Consider the following 17,985-nt stretch of genomic DNA (forward strand, 5'->3'; position numbering starts at 1 on the left):
GGAAGAAGAATCTGCAGGCAAGAAAAAGGCATTCTAGTCTGAGGGCACAGCACAAGGTAAGAGCCAATGAGTCAAAGAATCAAATGTCCAGGACAGTTGGAGGCAAAGACTGCCTTGTTCGGGGAGGCAGGGCACAAGAGAGCCCAGGAACTGGGCCTTGTTCCCAAGGTAATGAGGAGCCATGGAAGGTGTATGAGCAGGAGAGATACACAGTCAGATCCCACGATGAGAAGATCCTCTATATCTGGGGGCCATATTGGAGGCAGAGGCTGAGGTCCAGGTGTTGGAGGACTGAGATGGCGCCAGGCAGGGAATGCTCTGAATGGGAGACACCAAACAAAGGTCAGAGGCCTGTGTCCATGGGTCCAGAGAGTTTAGAATGATTATTATTACACTAACTTGTAGGTGAGAAAATGTTGACTGAGCCAGAATTCGAAACCAAGAATGTCAGGCTCTGGAACCCAAATTCAGGTGTCCTGTGGCTCCTGGGACTGGGAGGTATCTGCATCCTCTCCAGGACTCCAGGCTGCTCAGGCGTAGGCTCAGGGTCAGGGACGTCCCTGTGTCCCTGGGGCCTCCAGACTGGCCCGTCTAGGTGGCCCGGCCTGGCTGACCCTTCTGCCCCGGCTTGGCGGGGCCCCAGCCGAGTGTTTCCTGCAGCGGCCTGTCTCTCGCCCGGGGTTTCCGTATCCAGGAAATATCGCTCCTTTGTCCCTCTTGACTAGCCTGCCCTAAGCGTGGCGTTGCCAGCCCTGGCTCCTCATGACTCATCCCCTCCCTGTCCAAGGTCCCAGGGGATAGGCTGGGAGGGAATCAAGGCAGCGAGGACAGATAAGCTGAGATTCTAGACCACACATTTTAGGACTTCTTTCTACAGGTGGGCATTTGCTTTGTTTCCTAGAGTTTTCACTTCTCAGGGATAAAGTCCCAGGAATGGGGTTGCTGAGTCAAAAATATGTCTGTCTTTACTTTTATTGAATATGTCCAGAAGGGCCATGATGAGATGTGCATTTCTACCAGTCCTGCAGAAAAATGCCCTTTTCTCTACATCTTTACCAGCAGTAGGTATTATAGCTTTTAAGCATTTTTTTCCAGTCCATTGGGAGCCATGTGATTTCCCTGTATTCCTCTAATGTGCAAAATTCCCCTGGCTTCCTGCTACTTTAATGATTGGTGAGTTGAATTGCTCCCAAACTGGACACTGGTGCCTTTTCTAACATCCTGTCTCACCACAAAAAAAACCCAAAACAAAACAAATGGCTGAGACTTTCGTGATACTGTTCTGGAGTCATCTTGGCGAGGAGGAGTTCCTGCAGTTCACGACAAGCTTTGGTACCTTAGCAAATGCTGTCTGTACTTGGGGGGATCTTTGCAAACATAGTTGCTTTTTAAGAAACTGTTTTTTATTTGTACGTGTGAGCTTATTTATGTTTTATTTATTTTATTTGTATGTATGTATTTATGAATAATATATAAATATTTATTTGTTTTTATTGTATTTGTGTGTATTTGTATTATTTAATTTGTATGTGTGTATTTATTTGTTTTAAGAAATTGCTTTTAAAATATCTGCTATTTTAAAGAAACATTAAACTGACAATAATATTGTCCCAATGTAGGGGTTTCTAGCCATTTCATGAAACCCTTATTGACTATGATTTTGCCATTTCTCTTCACATATGGAGATGCCTATGCCTTGGGGTGTGTCTGCCCACGTTTGTTCCAGGTTTAAGGGTCTTCTGACCTGGGGATGTTGGGGAAGGTGTTCTCTAGCTTTCCTTTTATTTCTAGTTCTTTTCTCATTCATAGCCAGGTGGTAACTTTTCAAAGCAGAAATCATGACTCGGAGTCTTTGAAGGGATTTGATAACATTTATTTCGTGCCATTAACAATTATACAGGCCACAGACAAGGCTGAGTGTGGAGGGGGAGGGAGTGAAAATGAAGCTGCCCTCCTGGGGCGCGGAGGGGGCCAATGGGCCATACTCACCCCTTGACCAGATGCTCCCTCTTGAGGAGGGCCTGGAAACTGTCAGGGGAGGATGAAGGTAACCATCTTGCTGGGAGCGCCTTGGTCCATGAGCATGGAGGGGCATGACTTTGGCCGAGGGTTGGGCAGAAAGTGTGTGTGTGTGTGATTTCACCATGCATCTGTGTGATGTCATTGCCTTGTCTTGGTGTGATGTCACCACCATGCCTGTGTGATGTCACTGCATCCGTCTGTGATGTCATCATGGTGCCTGTGGGTAAGGGGTTGTGTGGTGCAGGTGTGGACCTGTGAGAGAGTATTGGGGGGTGTGGGTGTGGGGTGGGGGAGGATGAGCAGAGGGCGCAGGTCAAGGGTGCCCACTGTGGTGTGTGGACTGAAGATCATATGACTTGGTCCTGTGCCGTGGGCATCTCGCTGCACCTTGTCTCCAGACAGATGAGTCAGGGCCACCCCTCTGTCCTCAGGGCCTGGAGCCTCCTCAGCCACTGGGGCAGGAAGGAGGTGGGAATACAACAGTCGGTCAGACAAATGGAAGGACAAACTCCCTACCCCAGACCCCTTCTTGCTCCCAAGACCTTAAGGCCTCTTCAGGTTTCAGCCTCCCCTTAGACTGCTACTTGTTGAACCTCTGTGGGAGGAGTCTGTGGGACGGTGGACTGTGATGTGTGCTTCTCCACTATACAGATGAAAAGACGAGGTTCAGAGAGGCCACCTCCTCCTGTGCTCCAGGCCTCTGCTGCAGTCTGTCTGACTCTCCCTTTTGCTCCCTAAAGTTCTGGGGATGCTAGGAGTTTGCCCAAAGCCTCTGGCCCCCCTACCTCCAGCCAGAGCCTCAGTTTCCCTCTTTTGTCTACAAAGAACTGACTTAGAACTAGCCCCTCACTCATTCCCAGGAGGGTTTTTCTTTTCCAGGTTTTTTTTTTTTCCTTATTTATATTTGTGAGCTGGACTTTTTGTTTATTTTGTTTGCTTGTTTTGGGAGGAAGATAATTAGGTTTATTTATATATAGTGGAAGTTCTGGGGATTGAACCCAGGACCTCGTGGATGCTAAGCAGGCACTCTACCACGGAGCTATACCCTGCCCCCCAGGAGGGTTTTTCTAATGAACCTGCCCCTACTCTTGCACTTCTTTGGCTCCCCAGTGCCCTCAGGACAAAGCCAGACCTATATCTGGCATTCAAGGCTCCACTCACTCAGCCCCTAATCCGGCCTCCCCATCAGGGAATCAAAACCTGCCAAAGTACCCCCCAAACTAATCAGAGCCTTTCCTTGACTTCTACCCCTCCCCCTTGCCTTTGCAGGAGCCACCCCTCTGTCTGGAATGCCCTTCCCCCTTCTTGGCCTGGCAAAAGTTCTCCCCAGGGGTCAGGGGTTGGCGCAGAGGCTGTTTCCTGGTGGGGGAGGTGGGGGCCTCAGCCAAGTCCCGCTTCCGCTGGCCCCCTCCCTTCCTTCCCTGGCTCTTCCCTGGGCCCCCACCCCACCCCCCGCAGCCTCACGTTCCTTGGCTGGCTCTGGTCCCCCTTTCTCAGCTCCAGCCTCTGTCTTCTACCAGGATTCACCAGCTCCAAGTGAGACATTCTTTACCCTCTCCTGCCTGCCAGCCTGCAAGGGACGGTGTTCCCTGGCCATTTTCAGAGACTGAGGCTCCTAAGTCCCATCACTTACCTGGACCAAGGCAGTTGCCTTCAGCCTGGTCCCAGGTTCCCAACTTCACCCCCCCCCCCCCATAGCAGCGATCAGAATGAGCCTGTGACTATACCTGAGTTAGGTCCATCCTCTGCTGTTTATAGCCCTCCCCGGGCTCCCAAACTCCTCACACAGCCACCAGGCTGTGCCCGATCTGCCCCTGTCATCTCCCCGACCTCACCTCCTCCCACTCCCCTCCATCACTCTGTTCCAGCCACACTAGCCTCCTCACTCCAACTTACCAGGCACAGACAGCCCTGCCACAGGGCCTTTGCAGGCTGTGCTCGCTGTCTGGTGCACCTTTCCCGGAATCCCCTCACCTCCTTTAGGATTCTGCCCAAATGACACCTCCTTGGTAAAGCCTGCCCTGGCCCTCCCCCCAACCCCATGGAATATTCCCATCTCCTCAAGCTTCCTCATTCCTGTCTCACCCATCACCAAGGGGCCCTGTAGTAGCTCATTTATCTGATTTATTATCCATCTCCCTCACTAGACTGTGAGCCGCACAAGGGGAAGGATTTGGATTGCTGTGCCTTATTCTTCCCTGTGTCCTCAGCACCCAGCAGCTGCTCAAGAAACATGGGTTGAATGAAAAAACAAATCAGTGAACCTGAATTGACACTCGCTGTGTACCCAGCTCAGAGCCGGGGCTGAAAGCTCATCTTCAACCTTCCACGTTGTGACTTTGGCCGCCTCAAGCCACATAGCCCCTAAACCAATATTCACTTAATATTTGTCGTGTCCATGACTTTTTTTTTTTTTTGACTTAAATAAGCTGATCTCCAAAGGACAGTCTTACCAAGTAAAGGAAAGCTGGTGCACTTGCCATGAATAAAGAACAACTTATAAACGTTCAATTAAAAAGCAAGACCTTGTGAGGGGAGGGTATAGCTCAGCAGTAGAGCACGTGCTTAGCATGCACAAGGTCCTGGATTCAAGCCCCAGTACCTCCATTAAAAAGCTACCCCTGCCAAAAAAAAAAAATAAAACAACACCTTGTACTTGTGCAGGCCCTGGGTCTGCCCTCCCTCTGCGGACACGGGAGAGCTGCAGGGGTCTGGGAGGTGTTAGGGTGAGTTAGCACCAGTGGAAACTTTCTCGAAGCCCAGAAGGAAAAAGAGTGGGGGAAAAAAATCAACCATTCCTCCAACGGGTGAATGATTTGATGCTGGGATGCTGGGCCTCCTATCTGGTCCCCTACCGGGTGCCTCTAAAATTCGCATGTTATGATTTAGTCGTTCTCTGGCTGCCCAGTGTGTGACTGGCCGAGCTGGGACTCATCCAGAGCTGAAGACCCCAGCCTGTTCATCCCAGCCCCTTTCTCAGGGGAAGACGAATCAAGGTTGGAGCCCGCAGGCCAGAGGCCCTTCCTGTGACCCTGCAGAGAGGAGCAGGAGGGGCTCTGGGCTTAAGCACTCATTGTTTCCTCCACAGGGGGATGTCACTTGGGGTAAACAATGTCAAGAGCTTCCCCGGTTCTCAGCTGGGATCTGGACAGGCCTGGGCTGGGCGCCTGGCTCTGATTCTGACCTGCTGACGCATGACCCTGGGCTGATCACTTCCCTGGGGCCTCAGTTTCCTCCTCTGAGAAATGGGGATAATAATAGAACCTCCTTCCTTGCCTTGCTGGCTTTAGGCCAAGATGGAGTGAGGAAAACTATGTTTGCTTGCAGCAGGGTCTTTTCTCTACCCACTTGCTTCCCTCTCTGGGGGCTGCCTGAGGCTAAGGGATTTCTCCCAGGCCAAGCCATCCAGAGTGCAGGGACCAGTTCTGTAAGGGGGTGAGCTCCCTGTCAGAGGGGGTATGTAAGAAGAGGCATAGTGAAGACAGAACTGAGTGGAGAACACCGGGGAGTTGGTGATAGACCTCTGGAAGGTTTTTTGCCCCCAAGGACTTTTTTGAGCTCCCTCAGGCTGAAACAGACCCAGGTTTTGACAATAGCTTGGTGGCAAAACCTTGGATGGTACAGGGTTTGGGGTCAAAGGGATCTGAAAAAAATCCCAGATGCCTCCTTGAGCCTCAGGTCCTAATCCACAAACAGGAGGGCCAATCCGGGACTCCTATGTCAGCAGTGTGGTCCCGAAAGGGCCCTGGAGGGAGCACAGGGTGTTCTTGTGGCCGTGGCCTGAGTCACCTTCCCCGTGACGCACAGGGTGTTGTCCAGCGGATGACTGGGTTCCAGGAGGCGGTGAGGGGGACAAAGGCATCGAGCTATGACCTGAACGTGTGCCAGCCACCCTTGATGCTCCTGCAGAGACCCCAGGTCCCTTGCTCTGGCCATTTGTGGAAAGCACTTTACAGTTGGCACAGCATTTCATGCCCTTGATTTCAGAGACCCCCTTTTTGTAGAGGTGGAAAGTGAGGCTCAGGGGGAGGGTATAGCTCAGTTTAGAGTGTGTGTTTAGCATTCACGAGGTCCTGGGTTCGATCCCCAGTACTTCCATTAAATAAGTAAATAAATAAACCTAATTACCTCCCCAGTCAAAATTAAAAAAAAAAAAAAGAAGAAAAACAAAACAAGTAAGACTCAGAAGGGTGGAATGAGAGGCCCAGGGTCACTCCCCGACTCTGCTCTCCCTTCTCTCCTGCCTTGGCTCCTGTCACCTTCTGCCACTCTAGTCTGGCCCCAAGACCTTTGTTCTGGCTGTTAATGGCACTCCGAGTGCTGTTCCCTCAGCCTTTCTCCAGGTTGGCTCCTGTCCAACCTCCAGCTCAAGGGCCCCTTCCTCTTTGAGGCCCTCCTTTGGCTGTCTGGAGTCAGCACCTGAGTTTATGTCTCAGCTCTGCCACTTCCTGACTGTGTGACCTGGGGCACAATGCTTACCCTCTCTGGGCCTCATTTGCTTCATCCAGAAAGTGGGGATAACAGTAGCTCTCCCACTGATTTGAATTCTGAAGATTTTTTTTGGGGGGGTGGGGGAGTTATTAGGTTTATTTGTTAATTTTGATGGAGGTACTAGGGATTGAACCCAGGACTTTGTGCATGCTAAGCACACACTCTACCACTGAGCTACACCCTCCCTCCAGATTTCTGAAGATTTAATGAGTTAGTCGGGCAGGGTGCTTAGGACAGTGCCAGGATCACAGTAAGCGCCCAATAACAGTAGACTCTTGGACACCCTTCTTATCCTACCTCCTTCAGTGTCTCTCTGGCCCAGTATTCAGGGAGTTTCATGAACAGAACTGTGTGTGTCTTGGTCACTGCTGTGTCCCCTGGGCCCAGCATAGGGCCTAGTATACAGCAGGTGCTCAATTAAGGAAGCAACAAGTGTGAGACGAGTATTGCTCCACCCTCGTCCTGTACGCAGACTCATCCAAAGCCCTAAGACGGAACTGTCTCAGCCTGCCCAGGAGCCTCACCTGGATGAGGCTATGGAGCTACCGGCAGAGGGCCGCTGGGACTCCAGGATCCTCCTCTTGAATTCCTCCAGGCCAGCTGGGTCTGCCGAAAGAGAGAGGGGTCAGCTCCGACCTAATGCCTTAGTAGCTCCAGCTCCTGGGCTAGAGATGGGCTGGCAACCCAGGATTCAAGGTGGAATCTGCCCCTCTTTTCTGGTTCTGCCCTCTGTCACTCACCGATGGGCGGGGGGTTGGGGACAGGGACCACAGGTCTTGGCAAGGGTATCGGCTGCGACTGTGGAAAGAAGGGTGAAAGGAGGTTGGTGGAGGCCCCTCAACATGCGTCCCAGGGAGGCTCCTGCCCCTCCATGCCCTTGGAGACCTGGGTCTGAGTTCCCTCCAGGGCAGAGAAACAGACAGATACCCACGGAGAAGGACACATGTGATATCACCTGTAGCCACCTTCCTCAAATGACTGGGGACTCCAGGGACTGGCTTCCCTCAGCTGTGCCTCAGGGACTCCTCTCTGCAGGGGTCCTGCCTTGGTCTCCATTACAGCCTCTGGGCCAATCTGACTCCAATCCATGACCCCAGCTGAGTACATTCACCCATACCAGCTCCCCTCTGGACTGATGCTAACCTGTTCTGTAAACCAACCTGACCTCCATCCTCAATGCCATCCTTGAACAACCCTGAACTAAACCCCCTAAGCCTGAAATCCAAGGCCAGTTCTGAACTCAGTCAGCTAAAATCTGTTCCCAACATGAAAACAGAACCTTCCTCAGAATCAAACCCTGACCTAAATCTGGTCCCAATGACAAACCTGACTTGGCCATAACTTTCATCTTTCTTTCATCTAACTCACCCCCGAGACCCGGCCACTATGAAAAATCTATTCCCAATCCCGTTCCCCCAGCCCCACTATGGGCCACCCACAAATACCTTCCCAACACCATGCTCAAGGCCAGCTCAGCCTTAGAACTCAGCCTCTACCTGAGCCGGAACCCCAACCCAGCTCCAGCCCAAGATTACCAACCACACAGCTTCTACTCTACACCCAGTCTTGACCTTTATGTGAACCCCAGTATATCCCTCTCCTAACTCAGGGTCAGCTAATCCTTCACCTAAAATATATCCCAAAGCTAGCCCAACTCAACCCCCAACCAGACCACCCTAAGCCCAATCCAATCTCAACTCCTAACACATAGTCAATGCCAATCCCAACCCTAATGCCCATGAAATCCTGAATCTACTCTTGGCCCCAAACTTTCAAGCATCTCTAGACCCACCAGCCACCTACACTCATCTGAGCCTCAACTTAACACAATCCCAAAGCCACTGAAACTTTGGATTCCTTTCTCACCCGACCCTAGACCCAAAGGCTACCTTGCAAGCGACCCCCGACCCAACTATTAGCTTTTCCTCATAATACAAACTCCAAACTCAACCCAGTTCTAAGACTAATGAAATCTTAGATGGAACCCCTAATCTTAACGCAAACCAACTCTAGATATAGGAGTCGCCAAGAATTCAAGTCCACCCAGTTCTAAACACAAATTTGGCACCTGCTTCGAGTCTTTCTCTAGATCTGCCTTAACCTTTACCCTAACCCCAATGTCACTCCCAACTCTAACCCAGAGCCCCTCGATGCTTCAGCTCAACTCAAACGCATCCCAACCCTAAAACCAGCCCTTGATGAATCTCTAATTCAAATCCTAAGCCAATTTTGAGGCTCACCAGTCATCTGTGTTTGATTCTAGCATCTATTCTAAATCCACATTCAGTGCCTTAACTCACCGCACTCCCAAAGTAACTGCAATTTTATTCACCCGTCACTCAACCCTGGACCCAACGGCCACCCTACCTTCAACTCTAGTCATAACCCCACACCCTTTCTCAGTGTTGATCCCCACTCTCAACTCCTCCCCAATCTTAATGTCAGTGAAAGTCTCGAGCGAGTCCTAACTTACACGACCTAGACTGGGAAGCCGACCTCAAAACCAAGTTAAAAAAAAGCAACAAACACTCCCCACTAAATTCAAACCCAAGTCCAACATCACCACCAACCCAACTTGGCCTCTAGACACCTCCCCCTCAGTGCAACCTGAATCCAGGGCCCGCCAGCCCACCTTGGCCTTGATGCAGGTGTCCAGGGCCGAGTTGCTGACGGCCAATTGCATCTTGAGATGCTCAGCCTCTCGTTTCTTCTCCTCTAGCTCTTTGGCCAGGTTGTCCCGCTCCTTCCGCAGTGTCGCCTTCTCCTCCAGGGCCAGCTGGGTCTGCCGGGCACATTCGGCCTGGAGCTTGGCCTCCCGGGCCTGGGCCTCCTTCTCCACCTTCTCCTTGGCCTCCTGACTGGCTCGCAGGGCCTGCTCGACCTCCAGCTTCTGGCGCTGGAGGTCCGAGTTTTCTCGGGCCACGCGATCAATGCCAGCCCGCAAGCTCCGGGCCAGCTCCTCCACCTTGGTGCTCATGAGGGCGGGCATCTGGTCACAGGTTCTCCGGATGGAGGCCACTTCTGAGCCGATGGGATGGAATATGCCGTAGCCCAGGTTATCAAGGGAGCGTGGGATGATGGAGTCCCTCCAGAGTCTGTACAGCTCTGCCTCCAACTTCTCCTTATCCAGAGGGAGGCAGAGGGTCTGCACCCGCTGCAGCTGGTTCTCGGCCAGCTGTCGCTGCTGCCGCTGCTGGTCCTGGGCTTTGCTGCACTCGGCCAGCTGCTCCTCCACCACTCGCTTGCCCAGTGCCAGGCCATCCTTGTCTTTAGTGCATATCGCCTTCTCCTTTGCCAGCTCCATCTCCAGTGTCTTGGCTTTCTGGTTCAGCATGAGGGTCAAAGCTATGGGTATAGGACGATAAGACTCAGGAAGGCTGCGGGAGTTGCCAAGAGACTGGGCAGGGTGTCTGCTATCCCGCTCTCTGCTGCCCACAGCACTCACCTTCACAGGACTTGTTAGTCTCCTTGAAATGTTCTTGGCATTGTTTCTCACTCAAGATGATGGCGGCCATGTACCGCTGGTTGTTCATGTAGATCACCTGCCCAGATGGGACACAGGACAGAGCTCAGTGCCCAGCACCTGCAGGACCTCCTGCCTCCCTGGGCTGCCCAGACCCTTAGGGCTGGGGCCCCAAATCTGGTACCCGGGTGGTCTGTGTTGGCATAGTTTACAAGAACATGGCTTCTTTGCAGGGGATGGTGGGCCAATCTTCAAAAGTTGTTACGATGAATACTATTTGGCCATAAAAAGGAACAAAGCTACATGCTACAACCTGAATGAACCTTGAAAACATTCACATTGACAGCCAATCAAAAACTGACTTTTGACAAGGATGCAGATATGGGCTGAATTGTGTCCCCCACCTCAAATTCCTGTGTGGAAGCCCTAACCCTCAGGACCTCAGAAAGTAAATGTATTTGGAGACAGAGTCTTTAAAGGGGTGGTTAAGATGAGGTCCTTAGGGTGGGCCCTAATCCAGTATGACTGGTGTCTTTATAAGAAGATGTCTGGACACCCAGACATGCACAGAGGGAAGATGATGTAAAGACACGAGGAAAATACAGCCCTCTACAAGCCAAGGAGAGAGGCCTGGAACAGATCCTTCCCTGATGGCCCCAGGAACAAAACAATTCTGCCAACATCTTGATCTCGTGTATGGGCAAAAATAAATTTCTGTTATTTAAGCCACCTGATTTGTGGTACTTTGTGAAGGCAGCTCTAGCAAACATACACAGGTGCCAAGATCATTTCATGGGAGGGAAGAGTCTTTTGGACAAATGATGCCGGCATAGCGGATAGCCACGTACTAAGGAATGAATTTGGACCTCTACCTCATGCCGTATACAAAAATTAGCTCTAAATGGATCTAAGACCTAAATGTAAAGGCTAAAACTATATTAACTCCTTAGAAGAAAACATAAGTGTTCAGTCTGCATGGCCTTGGATTTGGCAATGGTTTCTTAGATATGACACCAAAAACACAAGCAACAAAAGACAAAAAAACGGATAAATTGGACTTCATGAAAATTAAAAACTTCTGTGCTTCAAAGGATAACGTCAAGAAAGGGAAAAAACAACCCATAGATGGGAAAAACCTCACATAGCTCATGTTTGCAACTCATGTATCTGATGATGAGACTAGTAACCAGAATATATAAAAGCAAACTCTTTCAAATCAATAAGAAAATGACAATCCCATTGAAAAATGGACAAACACGTTTGACGAGACACTTCTCCCGAGAACATATACAGAAGGTCCAGAAGCGCATCAAAAGATGTTTAGTCGTCAGGAAATGCAAATGAAAACCATGAGATACTACCTCACGATCTTTAGGATGGCTATAAATAAAACAAAAAATAAGAATAAAAGGATTTGTTATCAAAAGCAAAAAAAAAAAAAAAAAAAAAAACCCAACAACCAAAACCTAAGTTAAAAAAAAATTTACTGATTTTTTGGAGTGGGTACAGCTCAGTGATAGAGCACATGCTTAGCATGCATGAGGTCCTGGGTTCAATTTCCAGTACCTCCACTGAAAAAAAATTTTTTCTAAATTTTTAAAAGATTGGTTATCAAAAAATAAGAATAGATAGTAAAAGTATCGGTGAAAGATGTGGAGAAACAGAATTCTCAGGCATTACTGACAGGAATGTAATGGTGGGACCACTTGGGAAAACAGTCTGGCAGTTTTTCAAAAAGCTGAACATAAAATGACAATATGACCCAGCAATTCCACTCCTAGGTGTAGACCCAGGAGCAACAGAAGTGTATGTTCCCGCAAAAACTTGCACACAAACATGCAGAGCAGCACGAGTCACCAGAGCCAACAGGTAGAAACACTCCAAGTGTTTCATCAGCAGATGAATGGATAAAACAGTCCATAGAGTGGACTACTGTTCAGCCACAAAAAGGAATGAAACCCTGATGCACAGGACAACGTGGATGAACCTTGAAAACAACATGCTGAGTCCGAGAATCCAGACCCAAAGATCACAGAACGTATGATTCCGTTTAGACTCAATATCTAGAATAAGCAAATCTGTAGAAACAGAAAGCAGATTAGTGGTTGTCAGGGACCGGGGGCGGGGAGGATAGGAAATGGCTAGTAACGGGCACAGGGTTTCTTTTTGGGGTGATGGAAAGGTTCTAAAATTAACTGTGATGGTGGTTGCACAACTCTGTTAATGTACTAAAAATCATTTTTATGTCCACTTGAAATGGGCCAATTGTATGGCATGTGAATGGCATTTTTATAAGTTTTATTAGGTTTTTACAAACAAAGGTTGTGCCTTTCAAACTTTGGAACAGAACCCGCTGCAGAAGTATAACAAGTCAAGATGTGATTTCCAGCAACATAGATGGACTTAGAGATGATCATATTGAGTGAAGTCAGACAGAGAAAGACAAATGTATGATATCACTTATATGTGGAATCTAAAAAAAAAATACAAATTCTGTTTATAAACCGAAAACAGACTCATGAACATTGAGAACAAACTATGGTTATGAAAGGGGAAAGGGCGGGGAGGATAAGTTAGGGGTTGGGGATTAACAGACATACATTACATATATAAAATAAACAAAGAGAATTATATTCAATTTCTTGTAATAACATATAATGAAAAAAATCTGAAAAGAAAAAAAAAAGTATGTATGTGTATAACTGAATCACTTTGCTTTCCACCTGAAACTAACATTGTAAATCAACTACATTTCAATTAAAAAAAAATGCGCAAGTCAAGGTGTGAAGAGCCTAGAGGGTTTGCCTTTCTGTTGCTTCTCGTCCTGATTTCTTCGGAAGCTGGCCCTGTGCTAACCACTGGGTGTTGGGAGAAGATAGAATTAGCTCTGAAAATTTCAGTGACTTCTGCTCTCAAAAGCCTTAACTACAGAAGGGAAAGATCTGCAGGTGTGAGTTGGATCCAAAGATGGGCAAGAAAGAAGTTCTCTTCCAGTGAGAGGAAGTGACAAAAAGTGGCCCCCAAATGCTGCTTCGCTCTCCTGTATGCAACCCCAGGTTGGGGTGCTGGCGCCTTGACACAGGCAGGGGTGGGACATACCCTAAAAAAAACCCCACTGAGTTAATCTTCCCTTTCTCTTCCAGGGCCTCAGGGCCAGAAATGACGTTGCATTTGTAGAGAACTTAAAAATCCTGTTTCATAACAACACCAGGACTGGAGAAAGACCAAGATTCGTACTTGCTACCATCAGACGCCAGGGGCTGCCTGGGGCAGGGGTGGCAGGGGTGGCAGGGGTCGGGGCTATTTCCCAGCACCAGCACCCCCTTCCTGGGGGTTCCTGAAGAAAACCCTGAGGGATTCCAGGCCAGAGGAATTTGTCAACTTGAGAGGGGGAAAAAAACCCCTATAATTTTCAAATTATAAAGTTGTAAAGACCCAGATTCTTAGATTTCTAATATTCTAAGATGGGGGAGTCCAGGATTCCAAGACGCATGGGAGTGTCTCAAACTTTATGATCCTAGCATTCCTCATGGCTCCTGGACCGGAAGGCCGTGCGTGTCGTGAAAACTCCAAATGGGCCAATTCCCAGAAACTGAGAAGTTTGAGCCCCCCTACTCCAGCCTTGGGGGATTTGAGGGGGTACATGGCCTTCTACCCTGAGGATCTGAGGGGGGACCTGCCTCCTTTGGGGGGGTTGGATGGGGACTCACCTCATTCTGAGGATCTAAGGGGGACTTGCCCTTCCCTGAGGATCTGAGCAGGGGACTCACCCCATTCTAGGGGTCTGAGAGGGAAGTGCCCCACCCTGGGGGTCTAAGAGCAGGAGACACAATCCTTCCCTTCCCTGGGCAGGTCTGAGGGGACGCTTGCACACCCTTCCTGCCAGGTGGCGGGGGCTGGGTGGTCTGAAGCCCCAGAAAATGCCTTTCCTTACCACTGCCCCCTCCCCAACCGGCCAGATGCCTCCTGTGGGCAAAACCGAGACTGCCCCCATCCAAACTTCCCTTTCCTTGCCCTCTCCGTCCTTCACCCTGTTACAGCCAAGGCCTGAGGAGGGGCCCCTCTCCTCAGTGTCTCCCAGCAGCAGGACCTCCCAAAGGAATTGCGTGTGTGAGAACATGGGGACAGTGTTGAGTGAGTCTGACGGGATCTGCGGGTGGATAGGACAGCAGTCTCTACCAGACCCAAGGCCACTGGTGTCTGCCCTCCCACTCCCCTCGAAAGCCTCCTCTCTCAGGTCTCCATCTCCCCGTCCACAGAAGGGTTTAGAGACTCTCCCTACCTCTTAGGATTCAGTGAAGTGATAACATTTCCAAAGCAGACTCCCAGCATCAGGCAAATCTAAGCCATTCATACTTGTTATTACAGAGTAAGAACCAAATGCTCTGAGTGTTTATTAAGCCAGTTTTTACTTGTAGCTGGTGTGTGCTGGCACATTCTGGGTGTTTTATGCCTACTAAGTCATGAACCCAGGCCTGTGAACAGACCAGATGCCCAGTTAAACTTGAATTCCAGGTAGACAACAAATTACTTTTTTGAGTCTAAGTATGTCCCAAATATTGCATGGGATATACTTACACAAACAAAATATGCATTGCTTAGTGATGTGGGCTTCTCATGCAAACTGTAGAGTTCGTGACTGTCCCTGTCTCATGGATGAGTAAAGTGAAGCTCAGAGAGGTGAGGTGACCACCCAGGGTCCCCAGGGCGAGTGTTCAGCCCTTACCCGGTCCGCCTGGCACTGGCGGAAGCTGGCGTTGATTCGGTCCTGGTCTCGCCGGGCGTTCAGAAGCATCTGCATGATGGCATCCTTGGCTCTGGCAGTGAGGTTGAGCTCCTTGGACAGGTTGGCCTGGGAGGCCGTGAGCCCCATCACTTGGCCGTACAGGCCGTCCGCCCGGCGCTCGGTGGCCTGGAGGTTGGACTCCGTGCCCACATGCACGTTGCCGTAGACCATGAAGAGGACGAGGCCCAGGATGATGAGGAACTGGATGAGCGAGACAAAGAGGAAAAAGTAGCGGAGATAATACCAGCATCCCCTGGGGCTGCTCCCGGCCCGTGAATAGGGCCCCCCATGCTCCATCGCCAAGCCCATCTCTTCCCGGCGTCTGCCGCCCGCCGCCCGGTGCACAGCACTGCTCCGCTGGCTGGTCTGCTCTGGGTGGCGGCTGCTGCCCCTTCTAGACCTTGCCCCGGCGGGGGGGCGGGGGGAGTGTTTATATTACTCCTCTTAATACTTCCTCTGCCTGGCTCCTTCCTGGCCAGGAGGAAACGGGGGCTGTGGGTTATCACAACACTCCCACCCGGGCTGTGAAGGGAAGGAGGAGGGGGGCACCAAAGCACAGCTGGGCCTCTCTGATTAACACTGGGTGGGGCGCCAGCTAAGTGACTGGGCTGCCTTGGCCTTGCTGAGCCTCAGTTTCCTCACCTGCCCTTGCTCTGTGCCCAGCGCTATTCTCTGCTGCGGATTATCCCCGTAGTGCGGAGGAGGACACTGAGGCACGGGCAGTAGAAGGGACCGCCTCCAGGTCTCACTCTGTCGGTTCACAGAGCTGGACTTAGCTCCTGGCGGGCTGGCTACAGCCCACCTCAGGGGACAGGGCCGATTACTGGAGCTGAATTGGGAGGAGCGCTTGGCCAAGGGCCAGCACACAGTAGGTGCTCGGTAACCGGCACGTGAAGGCCTCGCGGAGGTTCTGATCTGAGGATGGTGCAGTTTCTCCGAGCAGTCATCCCACCTGATGCCCGGCTCACGTAGGCGCTTAGCAAGTGCTCCCGGGGCAGCAGCGCAAGCAGCAGTGACCTTGGGGCCGGTGTTAGCTGGAAGGAGGGGCTTCTCCTACCTGGGTCTCAGTTTCCCCCTCTGTGAGATGAGGTGCCCAGGTCCGGGAGCAGGAGGGGGCTGGGAGAAAGGATTTGCCGTTGCTGTTATCACTACTATTTCCTGCTGGAAACCTCATTTTCGGGCTTCGAGAGAGGGGGAATGGGAAGAACCAGATAATGGGGGTCAAGTTTCACTGTGGGTCACCCCCAGGTGGGCATGGAGGGGATTTGGGGACCAAGGAGCAAAGGATTCTGGGTATGCCCTTCTGCCCAGCCCCTCAGAATCAGGAGCTCCAGGGAAATCCTCTATGTTGGGTGATGCCAAAGCCCCCTGTAAAAGTCACAAGCCTGGCCATGTGGGGTCCTCAGTCTTGGAGAGTCAGAATGGGACACAGCCCCTGACCTCACAAGGTCAAGGAGAGCAGGAGGGTGGGAAAGGGGCAGAGGGGAAGAGGGTGAAGAAATGGAAAGTAGGCTGGACCATGGGTGTGGGACAATAAAATTGCTGTCCACTGCCTGTGGGGGACATATCAGGGTGATAGTGCTGGCATAGGGACCCAGCCCCCTAACAGCCAGGGTAATGGAGCCCGGGTAAGTTGAGCGGGGAGGGGTCCTCCAGGGTGGCGTTCATCCAGGAGGCGGGAGTTGGGTCGGGAAGGAGGAAGTTCCCAGGGGTGGGCAGGAAACCCCTGTCTGACCTTTGGCCTTTGCTGCTACCCAGTAATTCCTGATTCCGGACCCTTCCCAGCCACTACTGGGAGGGAGGAGGGCTGGGGGCTGCAAGTAGTGCCCAACCAGCTATTTCTCTAGGTTGGTCAGGCCCCCCCCAAGAGTCCCCTGAGCAGGGAGGGCATCTTCCATCTTCATCAGCGGGGGGCCATGTGGGCAGAGTGGATATATGGTTTCAATTTAGGGCCTCTGGAGTGAACGTCTGGCTGTGTCACTAACTGCTGTGTAACCTGGGACAAGTGACTTCTCCTTGAGCCCCAGATTTTTTTCTGTCTAAAGTGGAGGCAACATAGCCAGTTGTGAAACATTTGTCACAGTGCCTGGCACACACTCAGCCTTAATAAATGGTGGTATTTTTTTAAGGTGGGAGCGGCTGGATCATGCCCAGCTTCTGAAGTTGGGCTGAAGAACTGAGACACAGGGGAGGGGCACTGCCCAGGTGCTGTTGCCTTGGGCCCGTGGGCTCACCAGGGGAAAGGGGGTATGATAGGGGAAGAGCCTGGGTGACAGGGGTCCAGTTGAGGAGCTCAGGCTAGGGGGCAGTGCCTGGATCAATGCCAAGAGGTGTGACAGTCTTGGTGTGGACTTAAGATCCTTCATGATATATTGAAGGTGTGGCATATGCGTATGTATGAACATAATGTCTGTTGTCCAGGGAAAAGAAAGGCAACCATAAACTCCCAGAAACCAAAAAAGCCACTCTAAACCTGATGATGTGGATGTGCTACAGTTTTGAGCAATTGTCATAGTATAAGAACAAGAGTTTTAAATATACACACTAATGTCTTTTATATCAAGCTCAAAAATAACATTCCCTTTCTATTTGGCAATTTGATCTCACAACTTTGATTTGTGATGTTTCTTTTTCCAATAACTTGTTTTAAAAGCTAGATTTTTTTTTAATGGAAAAGATAATGATAATGACGGAACTTCCTCTTTTGCTCTACATTATGACGCTGAGATTTGTTGATTCTTTTTGACTGTTGTTTAGGTTTTTCACCACATACATTATCAATGGGCATTCAGACCGTTTCTAAATTTGTTGTTTCAGTGAACAAAATAAGACTTGATATCAAATCTCCACAAATGAAATTGCTGGGTCCTAAAGCAGTAACATTTTATATTTGGGCAGCTGTCACCAATTTGTCCTCCAAAGAGGTTGTTTCCATTAACACCCCTGCCAGTAGTGTCTAAAATTTCTAAAAACAGACTTTCTGAATACGTTCTGCCTGCATCCCTGGCCAAAAAATTCCAGAGGGAGGAGGTGAGCAACTGGTCCTCAGATTCACATGAGGTCAAATGCATCAAATGATGTGAGCATTTGGTTTTTTCCTGAAAACAATTTGTCATAGTCACAGGAAATTCTGTGGATGAATCTTTCTGTATTCCCTTGGAGGGTTATCATAAAATCTGGCTTCAATTTTAAACTTTTTTTTAAAAATTAAAAACAATCACGT

General features: G+C 50.2%; 1 protein-coding gene across 1 annotated transcript; it reads right to left on the bottom strand.

Annotated features, from left to right (window-relative positions):
• Nucleotides 1-1,851: 1,851 nt before the first annotated feature.
• On the bottom strand, nt 1,852-15,173 carry PLVAP (plasmalemma vesicle associated protein). Its single transcript, XM_010995089.3, has 6 exons — nt 14,703-15,173; nt 9,959-10,055; nt 9,146-9,858; nt 7,254-7,311; nt 7,038-7,119; nt 1,852-2,474 (listed from the first exon to the last, which is right to left on the bottom strand). Exons 1-6 carry the CDS (start codon nt 15,069-15,071, stop codon nt 2,468-2,470), a joined length of 1,326 nt encoding a protein of 441 aa, XP_010993391.2. The 5' UTR covers nt 15,072-15,173; the 3' UTR covers nt 1,852-2,467.
• Between the last annotated feature and the right edge of the window lie 2,812 nt (nt 15,174-17,985).

Source organism: Camelus dromedarius, chromosome 27 (assembly GCF_036321535.1).
Source record: "Camelus dromedarius isolate mCamDro1 chromosome 27, mCamDro1.pat, whole genome shotgun sequence".
NCBI classification, from domain to species: domain Eukaryota; kingdom Metazoa; phylum Chordata; class Mammalia; order Artiodactyla; family Camelidae; genus Camelus; species Camelus dromedarius.

Bases quoted from the DNA above. Each gene is read 5' to 3' on its own strand.
- PLVAP (XM_010995089.3), bottom strand. From the start codon at position 15,071: ATGGGCTTGGCGATGGAGCATGGGGGGCCCTATTCACGGGCCGGGAGC. The intron at 9,859-9,958 runs GTGAGTGCTGTG...CTATACCCATAG, and splicing joins GACTAACAAGTCCTGTGAAG to CTTTGACCCTCATGCTGAAC. The intron at 7,312-9,145 runs GTGGGCTGGCGG...TTCTTTCCACAG, and splicing joins ACACCTGCATCAAGGCCAAG to TCGCAGCCGATACCCTTGCC.